The sequence below is a fragment of the Poromitra crassiceps genome (assembly GCF_964638095.1).
Source record: "Poromitra crassiceps genome assembly, chromosome: 28".
NCBI classification, from domain to species: Eukaryota; Metazoa; Chordata; class Actinopteri; order Beryciformes; family Melamphaidae; genus Poromitra; species Poromitra crassiceps.
In genome coordinates, this window is record NC_139651.1 from 5,848,611 (window position 1) to 5,872,374 (window position 23,764).

At 45.9% G+C, this 23,764-nt stretch overlaps 1 protein-coding gene across 1 annotated transcript in view; it reads left to right on the plus strand.

Moving 5' to 3' along the window:
• The window catches only part of lrrk1 (leucine-rich repeat kinase 1), an 87,778-nt gene that overhangs the window by 52,658 nt on the left and 11,356 nt on the right, over positions 1-23,764 (plus strand). Inside the window, exons 25-34 of the mRNA XM_083662224.1 lie at positions 2,064-2,233; positions 7,216-7,419; positions 7,534-7,673; positions 8,230-8,367; positions 17,522-17,716; positions 18,819-18,967; positions 21,354-21,471; positions 21,923-22,039; positions 23,445-23,642; positions 23,741-23,764. The exon at positions 23,741-23,764 is cut by the window's right edge and continues 191 nt beyond it. Of these exons, the coding sequence (XP_083518350.1) occupies positions 2,064-2,233; positions 7,216-7,419; positions 7,534-7,673; positions 8,230-8,367; positions 17,522-17,716; positions 18,819-18,967; positions 21,354-21,471; positions 21,923-22,039; positions 23,445-23,642; positions 23,741-23,764 (1,453 nt within the window). The remainder of the gene's footprint in view (positions 1-2,063; positions 2,234-7,215; positions 7,420-7,533; positions 7,674-8,229; positions 8,368-17,521; positions 17,717-18,818; positions 18,968-21,353; positions 21,472-21,922; positions 22,040-23,444; positions 23,643-23,740) is intronic.

Genomic DNA, 23,764 nt, shown 5'->3' on the forward strand with positions numbered 1-23,764 from the left:
TGGGTGTGACTTTCCTGCAATTGTCGGGGATCTGATGCCAAAGCCAAATGTAGGCTAGATATTGAATATAATAGCTGCCTCAATCCAAAAAGACTGCTATTGGTATCAACCACCGATGTGTATCTTCAGTGACTTGAATGCACTGAGGAAAAACACACACGAATGGCTTGGAGAAAAGTGATCCAGGAAGCTGGACCAACGTCAGTGTTACATTACCTGGTACATTTGGAAGAAATACGTCCGTTGTCATTCCAGCTGGTTGTTATATTATCCAGGACTAATGAGGCCATAGGCCAGTGATACTCAACTGGCGGGCCGATTTTTACAGTGCACCTGAACGCAACATGCAAGATACCCGCTGAATAAGTGTGCAAATGTTCATGTCATTCTGACCAATACTCCACTTCTGTTATAGCATTTCAGTCTGGAATATGGAATATCTTTCAATAATCTATGATTTAGCTGCTAAATTGTCAAATAGCCTACCGCCGTCTGCTTGCCACCCACCCAGGCACTTATGTATGTACTTAACCTAACTAACTTAACCTAACGAACTATCCGGTGTGCACAACATTGTCAGACTAAACTCCGGCTGACACCCCAAAAACCTACAATCCGCTGCAGAAAAATGTATATTGTTTGTTTATTAACTGGCCCCTGGCATAGGCCGTATTTCGCAGTTGTAGCGTTACGTTACATAACGTAACGTAACATAATACATAACATAACAACCAGGGAGCTGGAATAAAACGGACACATATTTCCAGAACGCACCACTCAGTCCAACAAACCTCACTGACTCGTCGAAGCCACCATGAGCGTATGCCCCCGATGTTACTGAGCATGCTAACGTTAGCCACTGAGCCAAACTGCTGAGTGACACCGCGCACGCGCTAGCATCCATTCAATTACACCCCCACCCCCCTCCCAGAAAGATACATTGAAAAAACATGGACTCCGTCACTTCTGGTACACTTGGGGGGCTTTAGTTCTCCTTTAAAAGAAGTCCTCTCAGACTGACGTCATGACTCTTGACCGCCCGCCACAAGACCTATCATAACAGTCACGGCGACTGTTATGATAGATTGGTAGATTGGCAACTGACCGAGGGCTATTGTTCTCTCCAGTAAATTGAAACCATCATAATAGATGTCGCCCCTCGTAGCTAACGGAGACCCACATGAAAGAGCTGTGAGGAGGAGATGATAGAGGGATGGAGAGGAGACCTCTAAGTGCAGCTTGTCCGTCAGCTGAGCAGAGCGCTGTGGACAGAGGCATGGCTTTGTTTCCCACATGTGGCTCAACATACTGTAGTGAGAGCTGAGGTTTAGGATCCAGGGGAATCTGAAGCTTTGTGGTGAATGTGTTGACAGATGTGAAGGTATTGACTGGGGTACTTAACAGAATGTGTACTGCCTATTTGTGTGTGTGTGTGTGTGGGCGGGTGTGTGAATGTGTGTGTGTGGGGAGGGGCGCGGGTGTGTGAATGTGTGTGTGTGTGGGTGTTGGGATTTGCCCGACTGGGATGGACCGATATTTTTGGAGTAAAGCTGCCGTCAGCTGATATTTTGCACTGAAATCGAACCTTTTTAACAACAAAGATTCCCCCCAAAAATAGTCTCGTTCTTGGACGTTCCTACAGAGACAATTGACCGTGTCTGCGGGTGGGAAGCCGGTGGGGGTAGGATTTCTGATCGCTGCACTAGCGCCTCCTCTGGTCGGTCAGGGCGCCTGTTCGGGGTGGGGGGGGGGGGAACTGGAGCGAATAGCGTGATCCTCCCACGCACTACGCCCTGCGTGTCGGTGAAACTCAGGTGAAAAGAAGCAGCTGGCGATTGCACATGTATTGGGGGAAGCATGTGCTAGTCTACAACTCTCCCCAGATCAGCAGAGGGGGTGGAGCAATGACCAGGACAGGAAGGGGGAATTGGGGAGGAAAATCAGATAAAACGTGATTAAAAAAAGACTGCCTTAACACTTGTGCGTGTGTGTGTGTGTGTGTGTGTCTGTGTGTCTGTGTGTCTGTGTGTGTGTGTGTGTGTGTGTGTGTGTGTGTGTCTCAGGCTCTTCTTGGAGAAGGCCCAGTTGGAGTGCTCGGAGGAGGAGAAGAACATCCTGGGCCAGGGCGGCAGCGGCACCATCATCTACCGGGCCCGGTACCGCGAGCAGCCGGTTGCCGTCAAGCGCTTCCACTTCAAGAAGTGTCGCCAGCAGAACATCAGCAGTGACACAGGTACACAAACAACACACACATCAGCAGTGACACAGGTACACAAACAACACACACATCAGCAGTGACACAGGTACACAAACAACACACACATCAGCAGTGACACAGGTACACAAACAACACACACATCAGCAGTGACACAGGTACACAAACAACACACAGCAGTGACACAGGTACACAAACAACACACAGCAGTGACACAGGTACACAAACAACACACAGCAGTGACACAGGTACACAAACAACACACAGCAGTGACACAGGTACACAAACAACACACACATCAGCAGTGACACAGGTACACAAACAACACACACATCAGCAGTGACACAGGTACACAAACAACACACAGCAGTGACACAGGTACACGAACAACACACAGCAGTGACACAGGTACACAAACAACACACAGCAGTGACACAGGTACACAAACAACACACAGCAGTGACACAGGTACACGAACAACACACAGCAGTGACACAGGTACACAAACAACACACAGCAGTGACACAGGTACACAAACAACACACAGCAGTGACACAGGTACACAAACAACACACACACTGACACAGGTACACAAACAACACACAGCAGTGACACAGGTACACAAACAACACACAGCAGTGACACAGGTACACAAACAACACACAGCAGTGACACAGGTACACAAACAACACACAGCAGTGACACAGGTACACAAACAACACACAGCAGTGACACAGGTACACAAACAACACACAGCAGTGACACAGGTACACAAACAACACACACACTGACACAGGTACACAAACAACACACAGCAGTGACACAGGTACACAAACAACACACAGCAGTGACACAGGTACACAAACAACACACAGCAGTGACACAGGTACACAAACAACACACAGCAGTGACACAGGTACACAAACAACACACAGCAGTGACACAGGTACACAAACACACACACACTGCAGTGACACAGGTACACAAACAACACACACTGCGGTTTAGGGTGAGAGTCGTCATCATACCAATAATACCATAACAACAGAGCAAACTCCTGGCACCAAACGTACCCCCATAGAGACAGTCGGCATGTGTGGGAACGCCCACAAAATGTTAAACGGCTGGCGCGCGAGTGGGGTAAAACCGCCCATATATCTCAATGGGCTGACTCACTCAAAGGACGGTGCTGCGGCTCTAAACTACATGTTTGGGGGTTCTAGAGCAGAACACAAGACGTCTGTTCAGACGTGCGTTTACTGCGGTGGTTAAATCCCCGATGGTGTCTGTCTGGGCTGGGCTAGCAGCTAAATTCTAACTTTGCTGAATGGATAGAACGGGGGGATTTACCCCACCCTGACCACGCCCCCAGCCAGGCTGAGCCAGCTAAAACCCAGCGTCTACGACGAGACATCGCCTCAACCTATTATTATTATCATCTCAGTTTAGAATTTCTGAAATGCAGTTTCAAAGTTGCCCCCCCCCCCCCCCCCCGGCTCCACAAGTGAGCGAGAGAGTGTGTGGTTTGATAGTCTCTTTCCCACACTGAAATATCAGGTTGAATGGTATTCAAACAGTGACCCTGACCAGTGGGCGTGGAGTAACACCACATGGACTAATATAGATGCACTAAACAAGTGTTTTCACTTAAACAACGCTGAAAGCGTCTGAAAACGCCTCCGGGGTGGACAAACCTGGTTCATTGTTTTTGCAAACGCTGCTGTTTATGCCAGCCTTGTGATCTGAGACTTATCCCCCCCAAGAGATGCAGACGTGAAGCAGCAGACTACTGGAAGGTCAAATGCAGGAGGAGGAGGAGAAGAGATAAGAGAAATGCGGGGGGGAATGAGAAGAGACACTGGGAGGAGAATGGAGAAATAGGAGCACAGAGCGCAGGAAGACGAGACAAATGGAGCACAGAGCACAGGAAGACGAGACGAATAGAGCACAGAGCACAGGAAGACGAGACTTAATGCGTTTGTGGACAAATAGGAGGACAGAATGAGAGGAGAGGGAGGGGCTGAGAAGGAAGAAAGGTGCACCATTTCAAGGTGAGAGATGGCCTTTAAAGATGCACGAGGGCTGAGATATCCGAGACGACTTGAGACTGAAGGATCAGGTGCTACCAATGTCAACAATTAGTTTGAGTTTATTTATTTATTTGCACATGTTAGCACTATTTAAAAACAGAAACAGACAAAAGTATATGTGCCGGTGGAGACAGGAAACCCTACGTGGGCTTATGCAGGGTCTCTTCCTCAGAAATGAAACCAATATCAATAATAATACAGATAAAAGCATACAAAATGTCATCCACCTCTGATCAGAGGGATATGAAGTGGTTTCTTTTATTCATTGTAACAGCGATCACTACCTACACTGGCTGTCTATGGGAAGACCTTATTAAAGCCTAATTTTTTTTAATCATTTTTAAGATATTTCATATTTCCATAGTGCTTTTGAGGCGCTGTGTGCAGGCGTCCATGTTTGGAAAGAAGTTCCGCCTACAGTATGTATTTACTTTGAAAATGACAGTTTCTCGTCATTTTGGATTATTATTCCATAGCGTAGAGTACACGAGTCACAACATGTACATATGGGCATAAGAAATAGCAAAGTAGGCAGTGGGCCCTACTAAAAAATCCAAGGCACTCGTCTTCATTAGAATTAAAAAGCCTGTATTTCAGATTGGCTTAACCCAATGATGAATCTGCCCTATTAATAATAATAGGATCTATATTTGTATATCTTAATGAGATTTGATTAGAAGAGGGGCCATGTGTCCTGAATTGGACAAAGTTATATTAATGAAGTTGTCAATTTTATTTGATTTTATAAAAAAAAAAATACAGTGAAGGTCAAATGCATACAATACAGCAGGGATACTCAACTTGCTTTGCCCGGGGGCCACTTTCGTGAAATGATAGAAGGCCAGGGGCCAGTTAATAAACAATCAATATACATTTTTCTGTAGCAGATTGTAGGTTTTTGGGGTGTCAGCCGGAGTTTAGTCTGACAATGTTGTGCACACCGGATAGTTAGTTAGGCTAAGTACATACATAAGTGCCTGGGTAGCGAGCAGACGGCGGTATTTGACAATTTAGCAGCTAAATCATAGATTATTGAAAGATATTCCATATTCCAGACTGAAATGCTATAACAGAAGTGGAGTATTGGCCAGAATGACATGAACATTTGGACACGTATTCAGCGGGTATCTTGCATGTTGCGTTCAGGTGCACTGTATTTTTTTTATTTTTTTTTTGCAATTCCATCGCGGGCCACACAGGGGGCGCCGCCCGCGGGCCGCCAGTTGAGTATCACTGCAATACAGCATAAATAAATAAGGCTGTCTAACGTGGCTGTTTTTGACAGCACAGTTGACGACGTGGGTTTCGAGAGGTAGCGTGGCCCATGTGCCTCGAGTCGACCCAGGTCTCCTGCCGTGAACTACAGTCAGTGGGTCGCACGCAGTGGGTCATCCATCTTTCCTCACCCAGCGCTCTTTGTTACCCACTGCTTCAGCCAGAGGTCACTGCTCAAGGTGATGTGGTAAATGCCTGCCTGCCTCACTGACTGGCTAGCTGCTCGCTCGCTCGCTCTCTCTTCCAGTCAGGATAATAACTGGAATGGCTCCAGCATCCCGGGTGCTTTACTGTGCAGCAGGGGTGCAGCGGACGTTCAGGAACCCATCACTGTTCATTATCGCCCGAAAGGGCAATCTCAGCACAGTTAGATGAAGCATCGCCTCCTCTCTAACCAGTGCAATTAATTTGCAGTGACACTAGCACGGATGCACACTCACACGCACGCACGCACACACACGCACACGCATGCACGCACACACACACACACAGTCTCCCATTTTACAGAATGACCAAGGCCAGCTATAAATCTGTCCAGGGAAACGGGACCTATGGGAGTGTTCTTGTCGTGGCTACAGCTTAATGTGGGTCTCCCTCCCTCGGCCGTGTGTCATCTAGTCACATTGGTCCCAGTCCAGACACACTGCAGCACAGCCTCCAGAACCTGGTCAGAACCTCAGCCTCTATATATGTGCCTGAAATGAAAAATGTTGCTGCCCAAGTGTATAAACCAACATGGACTATGGACGCAAACACAACGTTTGAGTCCATAAACAACCAGATGCACGGAGAGCTTACACTCACAAATAGGAGAAGAACCCTCAATGCAAAAAGTGAGTATTTATTCCAGGCTGTTTTGGTGGTGGTACCCCATCATCATCATCACTGCAAATGATCCGCCAAGAAGAAGAGCAGAGGCACAATAAGGAATGGAGGACAGGAATATTCAGATGGAGAATAAAAGTGAAAGGTCTTTGCATTTAGACATCTTGGTATGAGAAGGTTTTTTCATCTATTTGTGTGCGATGCTCCTCTTATATCTAGTCTTCATGCGATTTGTAATCGAGGTGAAGGTTGAAGGTGAAGATTCCAGCCTGGTCGCCAAAATAAAATGTTGGCATATGTAGACTATCACGTTTCTGAAGCAAAAATACGTTGCATATTACACGTTTCTACATACGTGAATATCAACGTTATACACGTCATAGAGTCTGGTTGTGAAATCGCGCGGTGGCCAGTAAGGGTGTTGCGGTCGGGGTGGATGGAGGGGCGTAAACACTTGCCTTTCACGCTGGAGGGCCGTGTTCGATCCCCAGGGTTCCCAAAGTCTACATTTCAAACCTAAGTCACACTTAAGGTTTTTGTTATTTAAGCCTGACCCAAACCATAATCCTAACTTTAACCAAGTTGTTTTACTTTCCTAAACATAAGTTGTCAGTGTCGTTTTATTTGTGTTTAACGTTGGAAAGGCTAGGTTTTAAAATTTAGGTATTTCAAATTTACGTTGAGATTGCACGTATCTCCGGGCGGAAGATTCAGTTTGTGCCATTCCCATTTGAGTGCATCCCTAATCATTTCTTTCCCTCTCATCTTCCCACATGTCACCTGGTGGTCCACCTCCCTCCACGGCTGCAGACACCATGGTGAAGCACCTCCAGTCTGTGGACGCCTGCCGGAGCTTCTCCGAGTTCCGCCAGGAGGCCAGCATGCTGCACTCCCTGCAGCACCCGTGCATCGTCTCTCTGGTGGGCATCAGCATCCACCCGCTGTGCTTCGCCCTGCAGCTCGCGCCCCTCGGCAGCCTCAACACGGTGCTGGAGGAGAAGCACAAAGACAAAGGCTAGTAGGCTCGTCGTCGTCTTCATCTCATCTCCCACCTGAACTCAGTGTGGAATAGTTTGGATTATTTCACACAGGTTCAGGTTGAGTTATGTTTTGTTTTTCTCTGTGCAGCCTCCAGTTACATGCCCTTGGGTCACATGCTCACCTTCAGAGCAGCCTATCAGATTGCAGCAGGTCTGGCATACCTGCACAGGAAGAACATCATCTTCTGCGACCTCAAATCCGACAACATCCTGGTGTGGTCTCTGGAGGTCTGTATGGGACAACATCCACAAAGACATAAGAGCAGGGGCGTCCGGGTAGCGCAGTAGTAGATTCCCCGCCCAACATGAGGGTCGCAGGGTCGAACCCCCCCGTTACCTCTGGCTTGGCCGGTCAGGTGTCCATACAGGCACATTTGGCCTGCGGGTGGGATGCCGGATTAAGGGTATGTGTCCTGGTCGCTGCACTACCGCCTCCTCTGGTCGGTCGGGGCACCTGTTCGGGGGGGGGAGGGGAATTGAGAGGAATAGCGTGATCCATCCCTCCTGCCAGTGAAACTCCTCGCTGTCAGGTGAAAAGAAGCAGCTGGCGACTGCACATGTATCAGAGGAAGTATGTGCTAGTCTACAACTCTCCTGAGATCGCCAAAGGGGGTGGAGCAACGACCGGGACAGCAGGGGGAATTGGCAAGGTAGAAAATGGAGGGAGAAAATGGGGGGAGGAATCTGAGAAACAGAAGAAACATTTTAAACAAAAGAAAACACAAGACAGAATTATTGCTGTTCGCGTCATCGAAAGTCAATCATTCCTCTTGCCTTATTTCAGGTGCAGGATCCAGTCAACATCAAGCTGTCGGACTACGGCATCTCTCGCCAGTCCTTCCACGAGGGGGCGCTGGGGGTCGAGGGCACGCCGGGCTACCAGGCTCCCGAGATCCGACCAGGCATCGTGTACGACGAGAAGGTACGCTGCTCCACCTACCGCCTCTCAAACACCAAACACCTTCAATGTGCTTCATGTAGCATCAGCATATTGTTCAACCTCAATATACTGTATCACTGTCAAGTTAATTGTGATACCTTTTGTATAGTGAAACAAATGAGACCGTGGTGGAGACACTTGGTAGCATCTATCTCACACCAGTTGTTATTGTGAGTTTCGAACACACAAACCCGGTTGTATTGTTTATTTTTTTTACAGTGACAGCGCCCAATTAAAAAGTCATTCCGCCAGAGTTAGCTGGCCTGCTAATTAGCATCTGTCGCCGCTGGGCAGGTAGACAAAAAAACAGCAACGACACTACATCAAACACAGCACAATATAGTCCATCAGTGTGAGGTAAAATCAGTATGCTGAATAAATACGTGACGCATTTGTGCTGACTTCAGCTTCAGGCTGGTTTTAAACACTGCAAATCATCCTGAGTTTCTAATGCTTGTGGGTATGGAATTCCACTTCCTTACTGAACTAAGAAAGCAGATTGATCGAAGGATGTTCTGAACTTCGTGGCCGCTCGCCCCTAGAACACTGATAGACCCTTTTCACGGGGGGCTTTTTGTGTCGAAAAGGCAGGGTAAACACAGGTGCAAGCAAAACACTAATGAGGGTTTCCTAGCCTGGGTAAATCCAGCACCCAGTGACCTGCTCTCAGGCTCACCCTGCTTACAGTCACAAGCTAGTGACTGGGAACTGAGAGAGCAGGTCACGTGGGGGCTGGGTTTACCTAGGCTAAGGGTTTCCAACTTGTTTGTTGGAAACCCTCATTAGTCTATTACCTAGTCTCCTTCAAAGTATTACCTAGTCTCACGTGGTCAGACCCCAACAATGTCTTACGTCCACACGCGTCCAGCGACAGAGGGTCTGCATCACAAGTCAGCATTTCCGGGTTGGCTCCAATAGTATCACGGCGGAAGACCGTCTCTCTGCATGCATTAACCTCGCATCACCAGGCTCTTCTCGGTGAGAAAGAGCCTGGCCTCCGTTCACAAGTGATTTTGTCACCCTGCCTGCTTCCGGCCTAGAGCCCGCCCTAGACAGGAAGTAACAGCGGAAATAGCTCGTTAACTTGACAATTAGACACAACGAATCAGAAAATAAAAACGGCAAACAACAAAACAAAAGATGGACGTACCCAACGAAGTTTTTGAAGAAGTTCTTGTAGAAACATTACGGATTCACAATCTCACCTATTTTAAGCCAATACAGCTTTACAAAAAGCTTTACTTTTCAAACAAATGGCCAGTTGATGGAATAGTTATAACGCTAGTTGTCTGTCCGCTGTTATCGATAATGGAGGATCGAGTACAACAGTTGAAGCATCTCTGCTGCTCTGTGCTGGGAAAGACATGGACATTGATCATAAGGTTTCACATGGCGAGTACTCCATTGTCTTTGGCTCTCCAGAAACCTTCCTCGGCAGTTACTAGAAATGTGCCAACGCTACTATACAACTTGTGTTGTTGTTCTGTTCAGGCTCTAGCTAACGTAACCTCGCCGCGTCAAGCTAACGGCAACAAAGACGTTTCTTGGCGCACTTATTGCCGGTTCCTTGGTTTACGCCCCCATGACAAAAAGCGGGGTGAAAGGTGCCCAGACTAGCATGCATCGGTGCATCGTTCAAAATTGATTGTTTTATTGATCTTTTTAACAGTAATCATGACGGTAAGGTACAATCATTGGATTTCCAGTGTCTGTGTGATATTCTACTTTATCAAACTTAAAGGTCCAAATTCGTGCAGCTGTAACCTCTTAAAAACATGTGTCTCTGGTCCATAAAACATGATTCTGGATTAATTTGTCGAAAATATAGCAACCCCGTTCGTTCTGACGGAGTTCTCACTTCCTCATCTCGTCGCTTCCCAGGAATGGTCTGTTTCTATAATATATTCAGAACTAACAGTTCCCATTGGCCGCTGAGGGAGAGCCCACCCCAGGCTCCCAGCGGCCAATCAGATTAGCGTCCGTGGACCAGCACGCTAGGTTGTGTCCACAACTAACGTTAGCAACGAGCTATCGCTAACTTAAGGTTGCTACGCTAAACAGGACATCTCAAAATGCCTAGACTTACCGAATGCACCTCCGCAGTTGCTGGATCAGGTACAGTTGGCGTCGCTCCAGCTAGAAGTGTTAATTTTGTGGCTAAATCTTGATTGTACTGCCCCAGATTGTTGAAACATTCTGGGCTGAAATGGTTAGCACAGACCAACAGGTCATGATGAATCTCGCGCTGAAACAGCTTGCTATGGCAAAGAATAGACAAAATGGCGCAGGTAGGTTGTGTGAGAGAGACCGCGCGCAGTATGCTTAAGGAGCCGCGTGACGTAACACGAAACCGTCTGGGAGAACAGACTGTAAGGGGGCGTGGCTTGAAGGAGACAGCAGGAGAGAGCTGGATAGGGACAAATCCAACTCTGACAGTTCTGAGGTTCTGAGCACTCATTACAGGGAGGGATGACAACAGCATATATGCATTTAGAAATAAAAACAGCTTTTGCACGGAATGGGACCTTTAATTATATTACGTGCTCACTCCTGTCCTGGGACACATGTTGAATTAATCACACACTGGGTGAACTCTTAAGTGACTAAATTGGTTTCAGCAACAGAGCACGGTACATGCGCAGCATGGGTGCGATCAGTACGGACCAACTGATCCACTTCCCCGTCTTCAGTGTCAGGTGTAACGAGCGAAAAGGGCCCCGGTGTTTATTTGACTTGTCGATCCAGAGGACTTCCCCTGAGCGGGCTGACTGTTATGACTGGCTACTTCCTCTCTGCAACATGTTGCCCTACTGTCTGATCAGTACCACATGTTTGCTTTAATAGCAAAGGAGGAAGAGTGTGTGCGTGTGCGTGTGTGTGTGTGTGTGTGTGTGTGTGTGTGTGTGTGTGTCTGTGTGTGCGTGCGTGCGTGTGTGTGTCAGGGTAGGAAATTAGCGGGGGCTCGGGCCAAATTGCCCCTAAAAAATCTAGAATTGCCCATGGAATTGAGGTGATGTGGGCTTTTAAATGCCCCCATAAAATAAAGAGTTTAATACTTTCTGTATTTTAACGTTATTCTGTATTTGCAAAGCGTGCCTCGAAAATGGCCAGCTAGGCATCCGTACGACCCCCGCCCCTCCTCCTACTAGCGTTATTGACCTCAGTGACAGGCAGCGCAAGCTAGCTGTTCACTCATGTTTTTGCTAAGTACATTAATAACATGCAGTGTTGTTGAGATTGGAAATGGGGATCTTTAACTGTGATTGTTTATGAACTTTAGAAATAAAATATGCTTGGATAAGAGTCATTGATTGGTCTGTCATGCTACATAGTTGCAACTAAGGTATTTCCCAACATTTGATAAAATTGCCCTGGAAATGATCCAAAGTGCCCCAAAATATATTTCACAGGGGCACAAATAGCCCTTGTTTAAAAAAGTTAATTTCCTACCCTGTGTGCATGCACAGAAAATGAGATTGTAATGCTGTTGTAATGCAATCATGTGTGAGTAGGGCAGTAAGTAAAGACCATACTCACTGCTGCGATGTCAGTGCAGCTACGCTCTTAGTTGGAGTAAAGTGTAACGGCGGTGACATGTGTGGAGTACTTTGACTTTGCTGGTATTAATACAGAGCAGTCAGAACATAATATGGTAGATACTGTACGCCTTTGTCATTTCCTTTTGATTCCTTCCTTGCCAATAACCATGTCGCATAAACCGGATTATTATGACGACATCATGTAACCAGCTAAACGGCGCCCTTTTCCTGACTCGGACCGTCGGGGATAGTCGGATGATTGTGCTCATGTAAATGTAACCTTCAGTCTTGCTCCGTGCCTGTTTGATTAAGAACTAGAAAGTGTTCCAGTAAATGGTATTTGGAGTCAGCCAGGACTCGCTCGCTCTCTCCCCTGTCATCTTCCATTCAGATTGGTGCTGTGTTGGTTGTGGTGCGGGCCGGGCCGGGCCTGGTTCTGCTGCGAGCTGCGCTTCTCTCTCCAGGGGAGGCTAGGTTTACCAGGGGTTAGCGCTTCGCTGGCTCCCCCTACCTCTGGAGAAGGGCCTTTCAAAGAGCAGAGAGAAATCTCCATAAGCCCCGGCCTCCTTTCATCGGCCCCCCCCCTATCCCACAGAGTCTGCTGACCTCAGCCAATCAGGCTCCTTCTCCGCTCTCCTGGGCGTTAATTTCACTTTTTGATGAGGTTTCGCTCTGTAATGTAATGTGTTGTAATGAGATGCAGGCAAGAGAGGTGAGCGATGGGAGGAGAGTCAAAGATGGAGAGAGAGGAGGGAAAAGGATAAAAGGATTGATTGATGCATAAATAAGTGAAAACCAAGCTCCAACCGCGCCCAGTTGTGGGAAAAATGAAGCCAACGCTGAAGTAGCAAAAACTGCAGTTCCTTGAATGGGCACTTGAGGCTGGCTCCAAAAGGGAGTCATTCCCCATTCCACCCCCATGTTAAAATGTCCGACTTTACAACAGAAATAAACATGTTTACAGCCTGGATGAAAAAACAGTTTTGGTCTCTATTCACCTTATGTAGCCCTGCCCACTTGACCCAGTTGTGTTATGACTTCCTGTTCAAAACACCGTCTGTTTTACCTCCTGGTCACTAGTACTGTACTGTCACAGGAAGTGTCAACACAACAGGAAGTAACTGGCTGACCCCTGTGTTGGAACAAGTGAATAGAGAGTCAAAGTGGAACGTCACTTCCTGCTTCAGGACTGTACCAGAGATTTTCATCCGCCATTTATTTTACTTGTTCAAACCAAATGATACAGATATATTTAGAAACAGGAGAGATAGCTAACTAGCGTTGTTCTAGTTACAGTACATGTGTGAGCATCAGTGTTGGGGGTAACTCATTACAAAAGTAACATATTACATGTAATATATTACTTTTAGCAGTAACTCAGTAATATAACTTATTACTTATAGGATTTCAGTGATATTATACCAGTTACTTTGTCAAGTAACTCAAGTTACATTTTTTTTTTTTTTTTTTTAATCAAAGCACCTATTTAAATAAAGATACAATCATTTCCTAATCAAACCGTGTGTTTTTATGCAAATAACCACTATAGATGACAATAACAAAGGTAAAGAATAACATTTTGAATTTTGGATTGTTTACACTGACTTCAAGGCGGTTGAAATTATTTTTCGGGATGGTTCCGGGGCGGCGATGTCATTCTGCTGCTGCTGCTGTTTTGGTGAAAGTAATGCAAAAGTAGTGTAATAAGTAACGAGTTACTCTACACAGACAGTAATATTGTAAAGTAACTTATTACTTTCAAATGAAAGTAACTAGTAATATGTAGTATATTACATTTTGAAAGTAACTTGCCCAACACTGGTGAGCATCTTGGCAAATAATTCAGCGAGTGTTGTTTTTTTAATGCATTCCGGGATAACAGCATGGCCACCGGGAGACAAGATTAATAGGTTGGGAATAGAGAACCACAACACGTAAATGTAATCTCATTAATTAGCCTGCAGTTTAACCACGTAATGAAGGATTGGAGCCTTTGAGTTCAATAAAATAAGTGGACCCATGGTCAATGAGGAGTGAAAGCCCGATGGAAAAACCACTTCCAACACATTAATCCTCTTCCGTCGATCCAAAGCGAAGGCATCTGACTGAAGGGAGGAGAGGAGACAAAGGAGCAACTTGCAGCACCAGGAAGCGGAGTGGAGTTTTATGGGAAATGTGGTCTTAATTTAGGGAAACGGTAGCGCGCTAACAACACCACGGGGGCGCGATGAAGGCTTGTCGTTCATCTCCACCATGGGCCTCATTTGTTTAGGTCCTTCAACCAAGTAGGGCTCGGTATCGTTTAGAAAATCACGATACCAATACCAATACCCTTAAAATGATTCGATGTGAATCAACACCGTCACATACTCGCTCAGCTTCACCGCCACACAGACGGTATGGGTTGTAGCCGCTGCGGTAGTGGGCCAAACACACGTCGCAAGAAATTGAACAACGCTTGCGATGATTGGCTGTGAGCAAAACCGTACAAATAGTCATTTTTATAATAGATCTGTGTACAAAAAGGATCGAAAGCAGGTATTGTTTTGGCTGGGGAAGTTTCGATGCTACTTCGATATCTTAAAGGTATCGAGTACCGATACCGAGCCCTATACAACCAAGTTAATTTGAGAGTGATAATGATGTGCCACTTGCCATATTTAGTTGATTTTGCTTGATTGCATTGATTTTAGTTGAATCAGCCTGATATTCCTTTATTAATAATGATGTATTTATTTGACTCAAGCCTTTGATATGGTAGAATCAAGTTTTACTTGATTAAGGACTTGTACTTGACTGCTGACATTGTGGTGTTATTGCTGGTAAGAAAGTATTGACAAGGCTGTTGACTATTGAAAGCCAATTATGCTCTACTACCGTCAATATGCAGCCTGGGGGGAGATAGATTCTCCCCTACAGAATGGCCACTCCCAGCTTCCGTAGCTGGTCTAGAATGTTTTTTAGCACAGACAGTTCAGATGAGCAGTCAAAACCAACGACAGTCTCTCTTGCCGACATCATGTAGATCAGAATCAGAATTCTTTTATTTGCCAAGGTATGTTTTCACATACTAGGAATTAGTCTTGGTGTGGTTCGTGCTCATTAACATTGATAAGAACAAATATACAAGACATAAACAAATAAGATATAAAGGGTCTGAAGAGATTATAAAATATTATAAAGGGATTTAGATTTGAACAGATATAGATAGTATTAACAGATATAAACCGATATACTGGGGCGGCTGGAGCTCAGGAGGTAGAGCGGGTCGTCCACTAATCGCTTTGAATAAAAGAGGTCGGTGGTTCGATTCCCGGCTCCTCCGGTCTGCATGTCGAAGTGTCCTTGGGCAAGACACTGAACCCCAAATTGCTCCCATTGGTGTGCCAGCACCCTGCGTGGTAGCCTGCCGCCATCGCTGTGTGAATGTCTGTGTGAATGGGTGAATGTACCTACTGACTGTAAAGCGCTTTGGATAAAAGCGCTATATAAATGCAGGCTATTTACCATTTACCATAAACGGTATTATGAGAGTATAAACAGACTTGTAAAAAATATTGCGTGAGTGAAAACATATCAAACTTATAAAACATTATAAAAGGATACAGATATGAACAGATATACATAGTATTAACAGATATAAACAGTATTAACAGAGTATAACAGACATGCGAGCTAGGTGAGGTAGCTTAAGGTTGCTCTTTACAGATGATGTACAGGGTCACTCAGGGTGCATCAGAGGTAGCAAAAGTACGGTAAGTGAGCTTGTGTTGACATGGTTTGCACATAAGTGACAGTCAGAGTAATAAAATATGTACAGTGATAAGGTGCATGATATAGCAGCAGTAGTAACACAATATGTACAGTGGAAAGGTGCCCAATAGTAGCAGCAAAGTAATGAGCTTTAGTATTGCACATGGGGTTACAGCTATTGGCAGAGAAGCATGTTGTGCATTTGATGTTCTTCTAACAAGCATAACAATTGTAAGTATGGACATTGTGGAGTGAGAAGGCTGTAAAGTAGGAGAACGTGTCAGATTGAAGTGAAGAAGACTTGCCTTATATGAATATGCCCTGGGTTTTCCATAGCCCCAGTGACGCCACGGAATACCACAGCCCTCCAGCATATCTGGAGTAGCTACCAAGTGATGTCACCACAGATGTACTGGAGTGGTTTTTGGCCTCGCACCGATGTTTACCTCTGGAGTTATTCTGGGAATGCCCACAGGACCCTATTCAACCCAGACACTATCTGTGACCATTCATAGGAAGGAATCCACTGGGGTATTTTGGACCTTCAGATTATGATGTGTGTTCACGGACGAGATCAATGGCCTCCAGTAGATAAGAGGAGACCAGGATAAGCCCCCAGAGTGAGTCGACCGTCTTGTTGGCGTTTGTTGTGGAACATCCACCCTCTTTGCCACCTCTCCATAGTTATCAGAGGCACTCGAGCTGTCGCTGTGTCAGTACAACTCCCCTCCATGGTTACCCCATAGATCAGAGGTTCTCAAATGTTTTTCAGCCAACGACCCCTTACAACAGTGATACTCAACTGACCGCTGTGTGGCCCGCGATGGAATTGCAAAAAAAAAAAAAAAGTTTTTTTTTTACAGTGCACCTGAACGCAACATGCAAGATACCCGCTGAATAAGTGTCCAAATGTTCATGTCATTCTGGTCAATACTCCACTTCTGTTATAGCATTTCAGTCTGGAATATGGAATATCTTTCAATAATCTATGATTTAGCTGCTAAATTGTCAAATACCGCCGTCTGCTTGCTACCCTGGCACTTATGTATGTACTAACTTAACCTAACTAACTATCCGGTGTGCACAACATTGTCAGACTAAACTCTGGCTGACACCCCAAAAACCTACAATCCGCTACAAAAAAATGTATATTGAGTGTTTATTAACTGGCCCTTGCCCTTCTATCATTTCACGAAAGTGGCCCCCGGGCAAAGCAAGTTGAGTATCCCTGCCTTACAAGATAGAAAATATACCCGGGGGGGACCCCCTCATTCTGATTTGTGATTTTGGGCTAAGCTTAATTGTTTCCACGGTAACGTGCTTGACTTAAATTGTGCTTAAATTGATAGGTTTGTTAGATTAGAATGTAATCCATGAACTATTTTAGATTTAAAGCATAAAATATTTTCGTTGGACTATGAAGCTTTTGCAAAACAATATATATATTTTTATTTTCATGAAAACCTTTCGCAGACCCCCTTGCAAAGTGCCATGGACCCCTGGGGATCCCCGGACCTCCATTTGAGAACCACTGCCATAGATAATTACAGGAATTTTGTGATGAATTATTACTACTGTATGTTCTAGTGTTGAAGTTGTCTTCATATGTTTATATAACCCCCCTTATTATTACTATGCATTTAATTTACATTCCTGACAGGCATGGCTAACCCCCCAACCCCCTGCCTATTTAAATTCAAACATATGATACATATTAGAGGTATTGCTCATCTAATCATTCTTAACCTCTCAGATGGAACTGCATCTAACCTTTTTGAATTTAATTGAAAGCATCCCGCTTCTATGTTTCTTCCCTCGTGCCCCCCCCCCCCCCCCCCCCCCAGGTGGACATGTTCTCCTATGGCATGGTGCTGTACGAGCTGCTGTCAGGCCGGAGGCCAGCGTTGGGTCACCACCAGCTCCAGATCGCCAAGAAGCTTTCCAAAGGTGTGCGTCCCGCGCTGGGCAGCCCAGAGGAGGTGCAGTTCCACTGCCTCCACAGCATGCTCACTGAGTGCTGGGACACCAAGCCTGAGAAGGTTAGCCTTTAGAGATCAGTGGGTCTCAAACACTTCAGTACCCTCCTTTCCCCGACTAAAACATTTTGATTAGAAAACTACAGTATAGCATATGATGCAATGAATGATAACAACTTTTAAAGCATATAACAACATACAAAATAAGAAATTAGAAATTGATTGTGGGCTGTGAGAGCAGCTCTGATTGGGTCTATGTAGTAGTGATCTGCAGCTATAACGTTTTGAACCTGAAAAATAGGATTCATACATATTCAAACATACAGTACATGTACAGTATTTCAATATATTCTCATAGTGATTTTTTTTGGTTCCATTTATTTTTTATAATGATCCAATTAAAGGCCACACACTTTCATGACTGCCCTGTTCAGGTAGATCTGTCTACTGCTCAACCAATCAGCATTAAGTTTGTGCATTGGTAAAAAAAAAAAAACATCCTGATAATGTGACCTCACATTCTGCTGATTGGTTGAAGGAGTTGTCCGTCAAGGCAAGTACTCGCGGCCAATGAAATCGCTGTGGGCGGCTGTCCAGACAGATGTTGTGGGCGGCTGTCCGGACAGATGCTGTGGGCAGCTGTCCAGACAGATGCTGTGTGGGCAGATGTCCAGACAGATGCTGTGTGGGCAGATGTCCAGACAGATGCTGTGGGCGGCTGTCCAGACAGATGCTGTGTGGGCAGATGTCCAGACAGATGCTGTGTGGGCAGATGTCCAGACAGATGCTGTGTGGGCAGATGTCCAGACAGATGCTGTGAACAGCTGTCCAGAGCGAAACAGAATGTGACGTCATGTTATCAGGATGGTTGTTACAGCCTCCATAAATGGTATCAGGCTAGATCAGGTGTGCAAGAGCACAGAGCTGGAGGGAGAGAGAGAGAGAGCACAGAGCTGGAGAGAGAGAGAGAGAGATAGAGCTATGAGCTGGAGAGAGAGAGTAGAGCTGGAACAAACACCTGCAGGACAGGGGGTAACTGCAGTCTACTGTAGCGTGTTCGTACCCTTACCTACCACCTCTACTGCGTGTGCATGTGTGTGCGTGTGTGTGTGTGTGTGTGTGTGTGTGTGTGTGTGTGTGTGTGTGTGCGTGCGTGCGTGTACAGAGGCCTGTGGCCATGCAGTGTGTGAGGCAGATGCAGGAGCCCAGCTTCCCCTGTCTGAAGTATGTCTTGTCCTGCGACAGCCACGCCCAGCTCTTCCTGTCCCAGCAGGGCTACAGCGGTGTCTTCTGGGACGGAGACAAGGATGACAGGTCTGTGTCTGACGATCAGCTGTTTTGTGTCACGCTAAACCACCTCACTTTTGGTTTGAACACATGGAAACTTAAAAGTGTAACTAACTACAGCCAAACCCAAACGTTTTGGTGACGCCTCATACCTATAATGGTACAAAATGTGGGTACTGAACTGGCCCTTCTCTTATTGGCTGGTCTCTTTCCCCTGTGATGTCACCACCTCTTGTACTCTATATAGAGGGTGACATCACGGGGGAAAAGAGACCAGCCAATAAAGAGAAGGCCAGTTCAGTTACCCTATTTTTCACCATTAGGTGTCATGCTTCACTAAAGATTTGGGTTTGGGTGAAGTTACACTTTAACTTTTGAATATTTCATCGTTTGTATGCCTCCGCCGGCGACAGCCATAGCTGGAGGCATCATGTTTTCGGGTTCTCCGACCGTACGTCGGACCGTACGTCCCATCCTGTAGTTTTTCTAGGTACGTTCAGCTACAAAGTATCGGCTCTGAGCAGCTTCAATGTAGCCTATCGGTATCAACAGTATGGGTCAAACCAGAGCCGTGTATATAGAAGAGTCACGACATCTCCATTCACTCCAATGGACCAGTTTTTTACTCTCAAGAGTTCCAGGAACTAAGGTTCTGGATTAAGCAGCACTGTCGAGTTGCAGCAAAATGGACAGTTTGTGTTGTACTTTGAATGTTTTTTTGTTTTTGTTTTTAGAATCAAATTGTACATTATCCGCTTTATTTTAGCATTCAAAAGTAGCGCGAGACCCCTTCCTGGCTGTTCATTGGCTAATGAGTCACGCATTTTGGTCCTCCGCTGACGCCGCTCTCTCTCTAGATTGCTCTGGGGTCAAACCCTAGTCTGCACACAACACACAGCCCTGCCTCTCTCTCTCCTCTCTCTCTTTTTGCTGCAGTGGGCGAGACACTCAAACAGCTGTTAAAGCCCTTAAATCTGGCCAATGTAATGACCCCTTAATGGGGAGCGCTGCTCTGACTTCTGAGCTTTTAACCTCAGCCCAACCCCGCTCTCTCTCCAGCTCATTAACTGGGAGGCAGACAAGTCCACTCGTCTGGAACCAAATCAAATATGTACTTTCTCTCTGGAGAGACTGTTGCATGCCGTGTGCAAGTCTCATTTTCATTTTGAAACTCACGATCTGAAGATGTATTCGAGCCGCCCGTGCTCTCGCAAAAGCGCTATTATGAGCGCAAGAACTCAGACGCACGTACACTACAGTCGTCATACACCACACGCACGCACACACGCCCTCCAGGCTGTGCTGGCTCCCAGGTGTGTGCGGTGTAATTGCTGTATTGTTTGCTGTGTGCTGCAGCACTCAGAGTGAATCTCCGCACAATAAAAGCAGCTTTCATCCCTTCATCCAGGTGGTGCTAATGAGCCTATAGGCCATCTTTCCCGCCATTAACCCTTTCACTGTGGTTAATACCTCGTTACCGGCCCTCCCCCCAGTCGCTCGCTCCGCCCCTCAGCAGACCTCTGGACATGGGAACCGGCCGTGGGAAACAATCGGCCAACGACCGCCAATCAAATTCACAGACCATTCGTTCACGTTCCTTTGAGACAAAAGGTTTATGGGTCTTCTTCTCTGTGGCGTCGAATGACGACTCGTAACATAGAGATTGATTTGAGGTGCAGTTTGAATGCAATTTCTTGCTTTGGTTTCCGTTTGCAGGGTTGCTGCTACTGCGCTCTGACCGTACTTTTGGGTCCTTTTTGGAGTTTTTGATAAAGTCATCAGCTAGTAATAAATATACGCAAATCTGCACATTCTGCAAAGGTAATCAACATGTGTAAATATCATTTATTGATGACGTGAAGAGTTTTTGCGACACTTCTACACTCCTTGACACTTAATATATTATTATTAATATATGTATGCGGCCTTCTGTAGACCCCCTAATCTGAATACATCATGCACTTTTGTTCATGGATTACATTATGTGTTGATATTTTTACTTATTTCATACTGCAGTCATATTTGTCCATGTGTTGGTCAGACATGATGATATCTCACACACCACCGGTCTGAATCTTGTCAAAACAGCGTTTCCCAAAATGACACCGGTTGGTCTAATCGGGGTGTATGAATCAAGCTGTTGTTACAAGTTACACCGATTATCCTCATGTGGGCGCTATCATTAAATGTCAGTCATTAACTCACGTATCTGGTCTTAATTTTGAAACTTGGAGGGGTGATGCAATTGCAGTGCAGCTGGACTCTGCATGTCATCTCTTGTGTCTGTCTGTAGGAACTATATGGTGTCATGGTGCTGTCTGCGTGTGTGTGGTCATCTCTTGTGTCTGTCTGTAGGAACTATATGGTGTCATGGTGCTGTCTGAGTGTGTGTGGTCATCTCTTGTGTCTGTAGGAACTATAGTGTGGTGAACGTGGAGAAGGGCCAGGTGGAGGTGAAGAGGATGCCGTGTCCGGGCAGCAGGCTCAGCTGTCAGATGAAGATGGACAACACTCTGTGGACTGCCACCGAGGTACGGACCACCCGCCCACAACCAAACACACCGTGTTTGAGGTTGATGGGTTTTTTTTAACGGGTGATTCCGCCTTTTCACTAGCAACTGATGTCATGTCATGTACAGTAAGCTTGTTTGAGATGGGTCACAAATGGAATTAAGAGGTGAAATAAGAGATGTAACTTTTTAAGTTATTGTTTCGCTTTTGTTTCGCTTTTGTTTAGCTCTTTCTGGGGGGAAATCCTCTGGCAAAGAGGAAGTGATGCATTTTCTGTTTCCAGTTAGTTTGGAATCAGCAGAAGAAGGACTGGGTAGTTGGCGTGAGCGCTGATAGCCACCATGACAGAGAAAATAAATTCAAACTACTACTATCAACAGAAAAGCCAAGGAAATGATTTGTTAATGATAACTTATCAACATTTAATATTTGTGTCTATTATCTTGTGTGTTGTTGTTGTTGAGTGCGTAGGAGCAGGAGGTGTTCATCTACAGTCTGAAGGAGATGTGTCCGCTCAGTCAGCCCCAGAAACACTTCTCCTGTCCGGGCGTCATCACCTGCCTCTTCCCTGTCCCAGCAAGAGACCAGGTCCGTCTCCACACACTCACTCTCACACTCTCTCTCTCTCTCTCTCTCTCTCTCTCTCTCTCTCTCTCTCTCTCTCTCTCTCTCTCTCTCTCTCTCTCTCTCTGTCTCTCTCTCTCTCTCTCACGCAAACGCACACACACATATTCATGCACATTCGCTCATCCCATCACATATTCACACCCTCATCCTGAGAGCTTAGAGTTTGTCTTTTTTATTACACTCCTGAATTTTCAGGTGGCTCGCTGACATTGTCAAGTGCGAGCGAAGCAATTCTTCTTAGAGAGGTCGAATACAAGTTTTTTGTCTTCTTTGTTTTACAGGAAACCGTCTGCTAAATGTCAATTGCACCTTTATGAGGTTGTTACAGTGTTTTGTACAGCAACACAGTAGCTGTTGATAATTGATAACCGTGTGCTAACGGCTTGCTAGCCTCTATATAATTGCCCCCAAACAACGGCCTATTGCCATTGATTTTACACAGCCTGACTATGAAGCACCAAATTGAGCTTTTGTGGGAAAGGTTGTTTTACTGTCTTGTACTGGCTGTTAGGCTGTTAGCCCTCTGACCTCCTTCATCTCCCCTCCCTCCATCAGCACCCCACCCCCCATCCCTCTCTGCACCCTGCGTACCTTTGAAGTGGTGCTGCAGGAGTCCAGGTGTTGGCTGGGTGGGGCCGATGCTCAGTTAGCCTGGCCTGTAGCAAATGATAATGTCGTTGTAAATGCTGTTCATGCCATCAATTGCTGGCTGATCTGATACAGTACTATCTTCAGAGCGATATTGTAATATTTTCTTCTTGATAAGTTAATGCAATACATTTGGCTCTTGCCCAAAGCATTTCACAGCGTCTGGAGGGTTTGACATTATAGTTTGTAGAAGTCTGATACCGTTATTTTTAGACTGAAGCTGCCAATAGCTGATATTTTGTGACGATATTCAATATTGTTAAATTTCAGTTGGTAAAAAAAAATCTTTGCAGTGTGGAAAAGCATCTGAAAGCGCATTGAGACCCTAAACATCCAGTACTGATCAATTAAACAGAAAATATGTTATCAATCAAACTGGATATCAAAGGTGAATAAGACTGACTAGACCAGATCTGATTTTTAATAAAAGGACAAAAATTGGCGTGATAATCGGCAAACCGATATATCGGTCTAACCCTAATCGTAAGTCTATGCTCATTTTAGAATTGGTGCCCCAGGGGAAATGGAGGCACCAAACTAAACTTGCTGCCTGCCGTTTCACGACTGCAAGTTAACGTTAGCTACTTTGAGGTTAGCACAGCCGATTTCAGCTTTCCATTTATACAACTAACTGTTGTATAAAGCTACTCATTACAAGTGGCTCTGGGTAAGAACATCGGCTAAAAGCCTAAAATGTGCGTGTAAAAAATGTGTCTAGAGTCTGGCCAGAGTGTTTGCGGGGATGTCGGACGGCCTGGTGGCGGTGTACAGCTTGCTGGAAGAGCTCCCTCTGGAGGGGGAAACCTACCTGTGCTCCCACACCCTCAACAAGACGCTGTTTGGCCTGGAGGACTCGGACCCCCGGCAGAGACCCTACCCGGTCAGGACCATGACTCTGGTCAGCAGTGGCTCCCAGGTGAGATGCAGGGTTCTGGTTCTGATGGAATTTGAATGACAGTACCTACTGTACAGTGCTCCTCATTGTTATCCCGTCCCCCTCTGTCTGTCTGTCAGTTGTGGTTCTCCAACGGTCCAGGC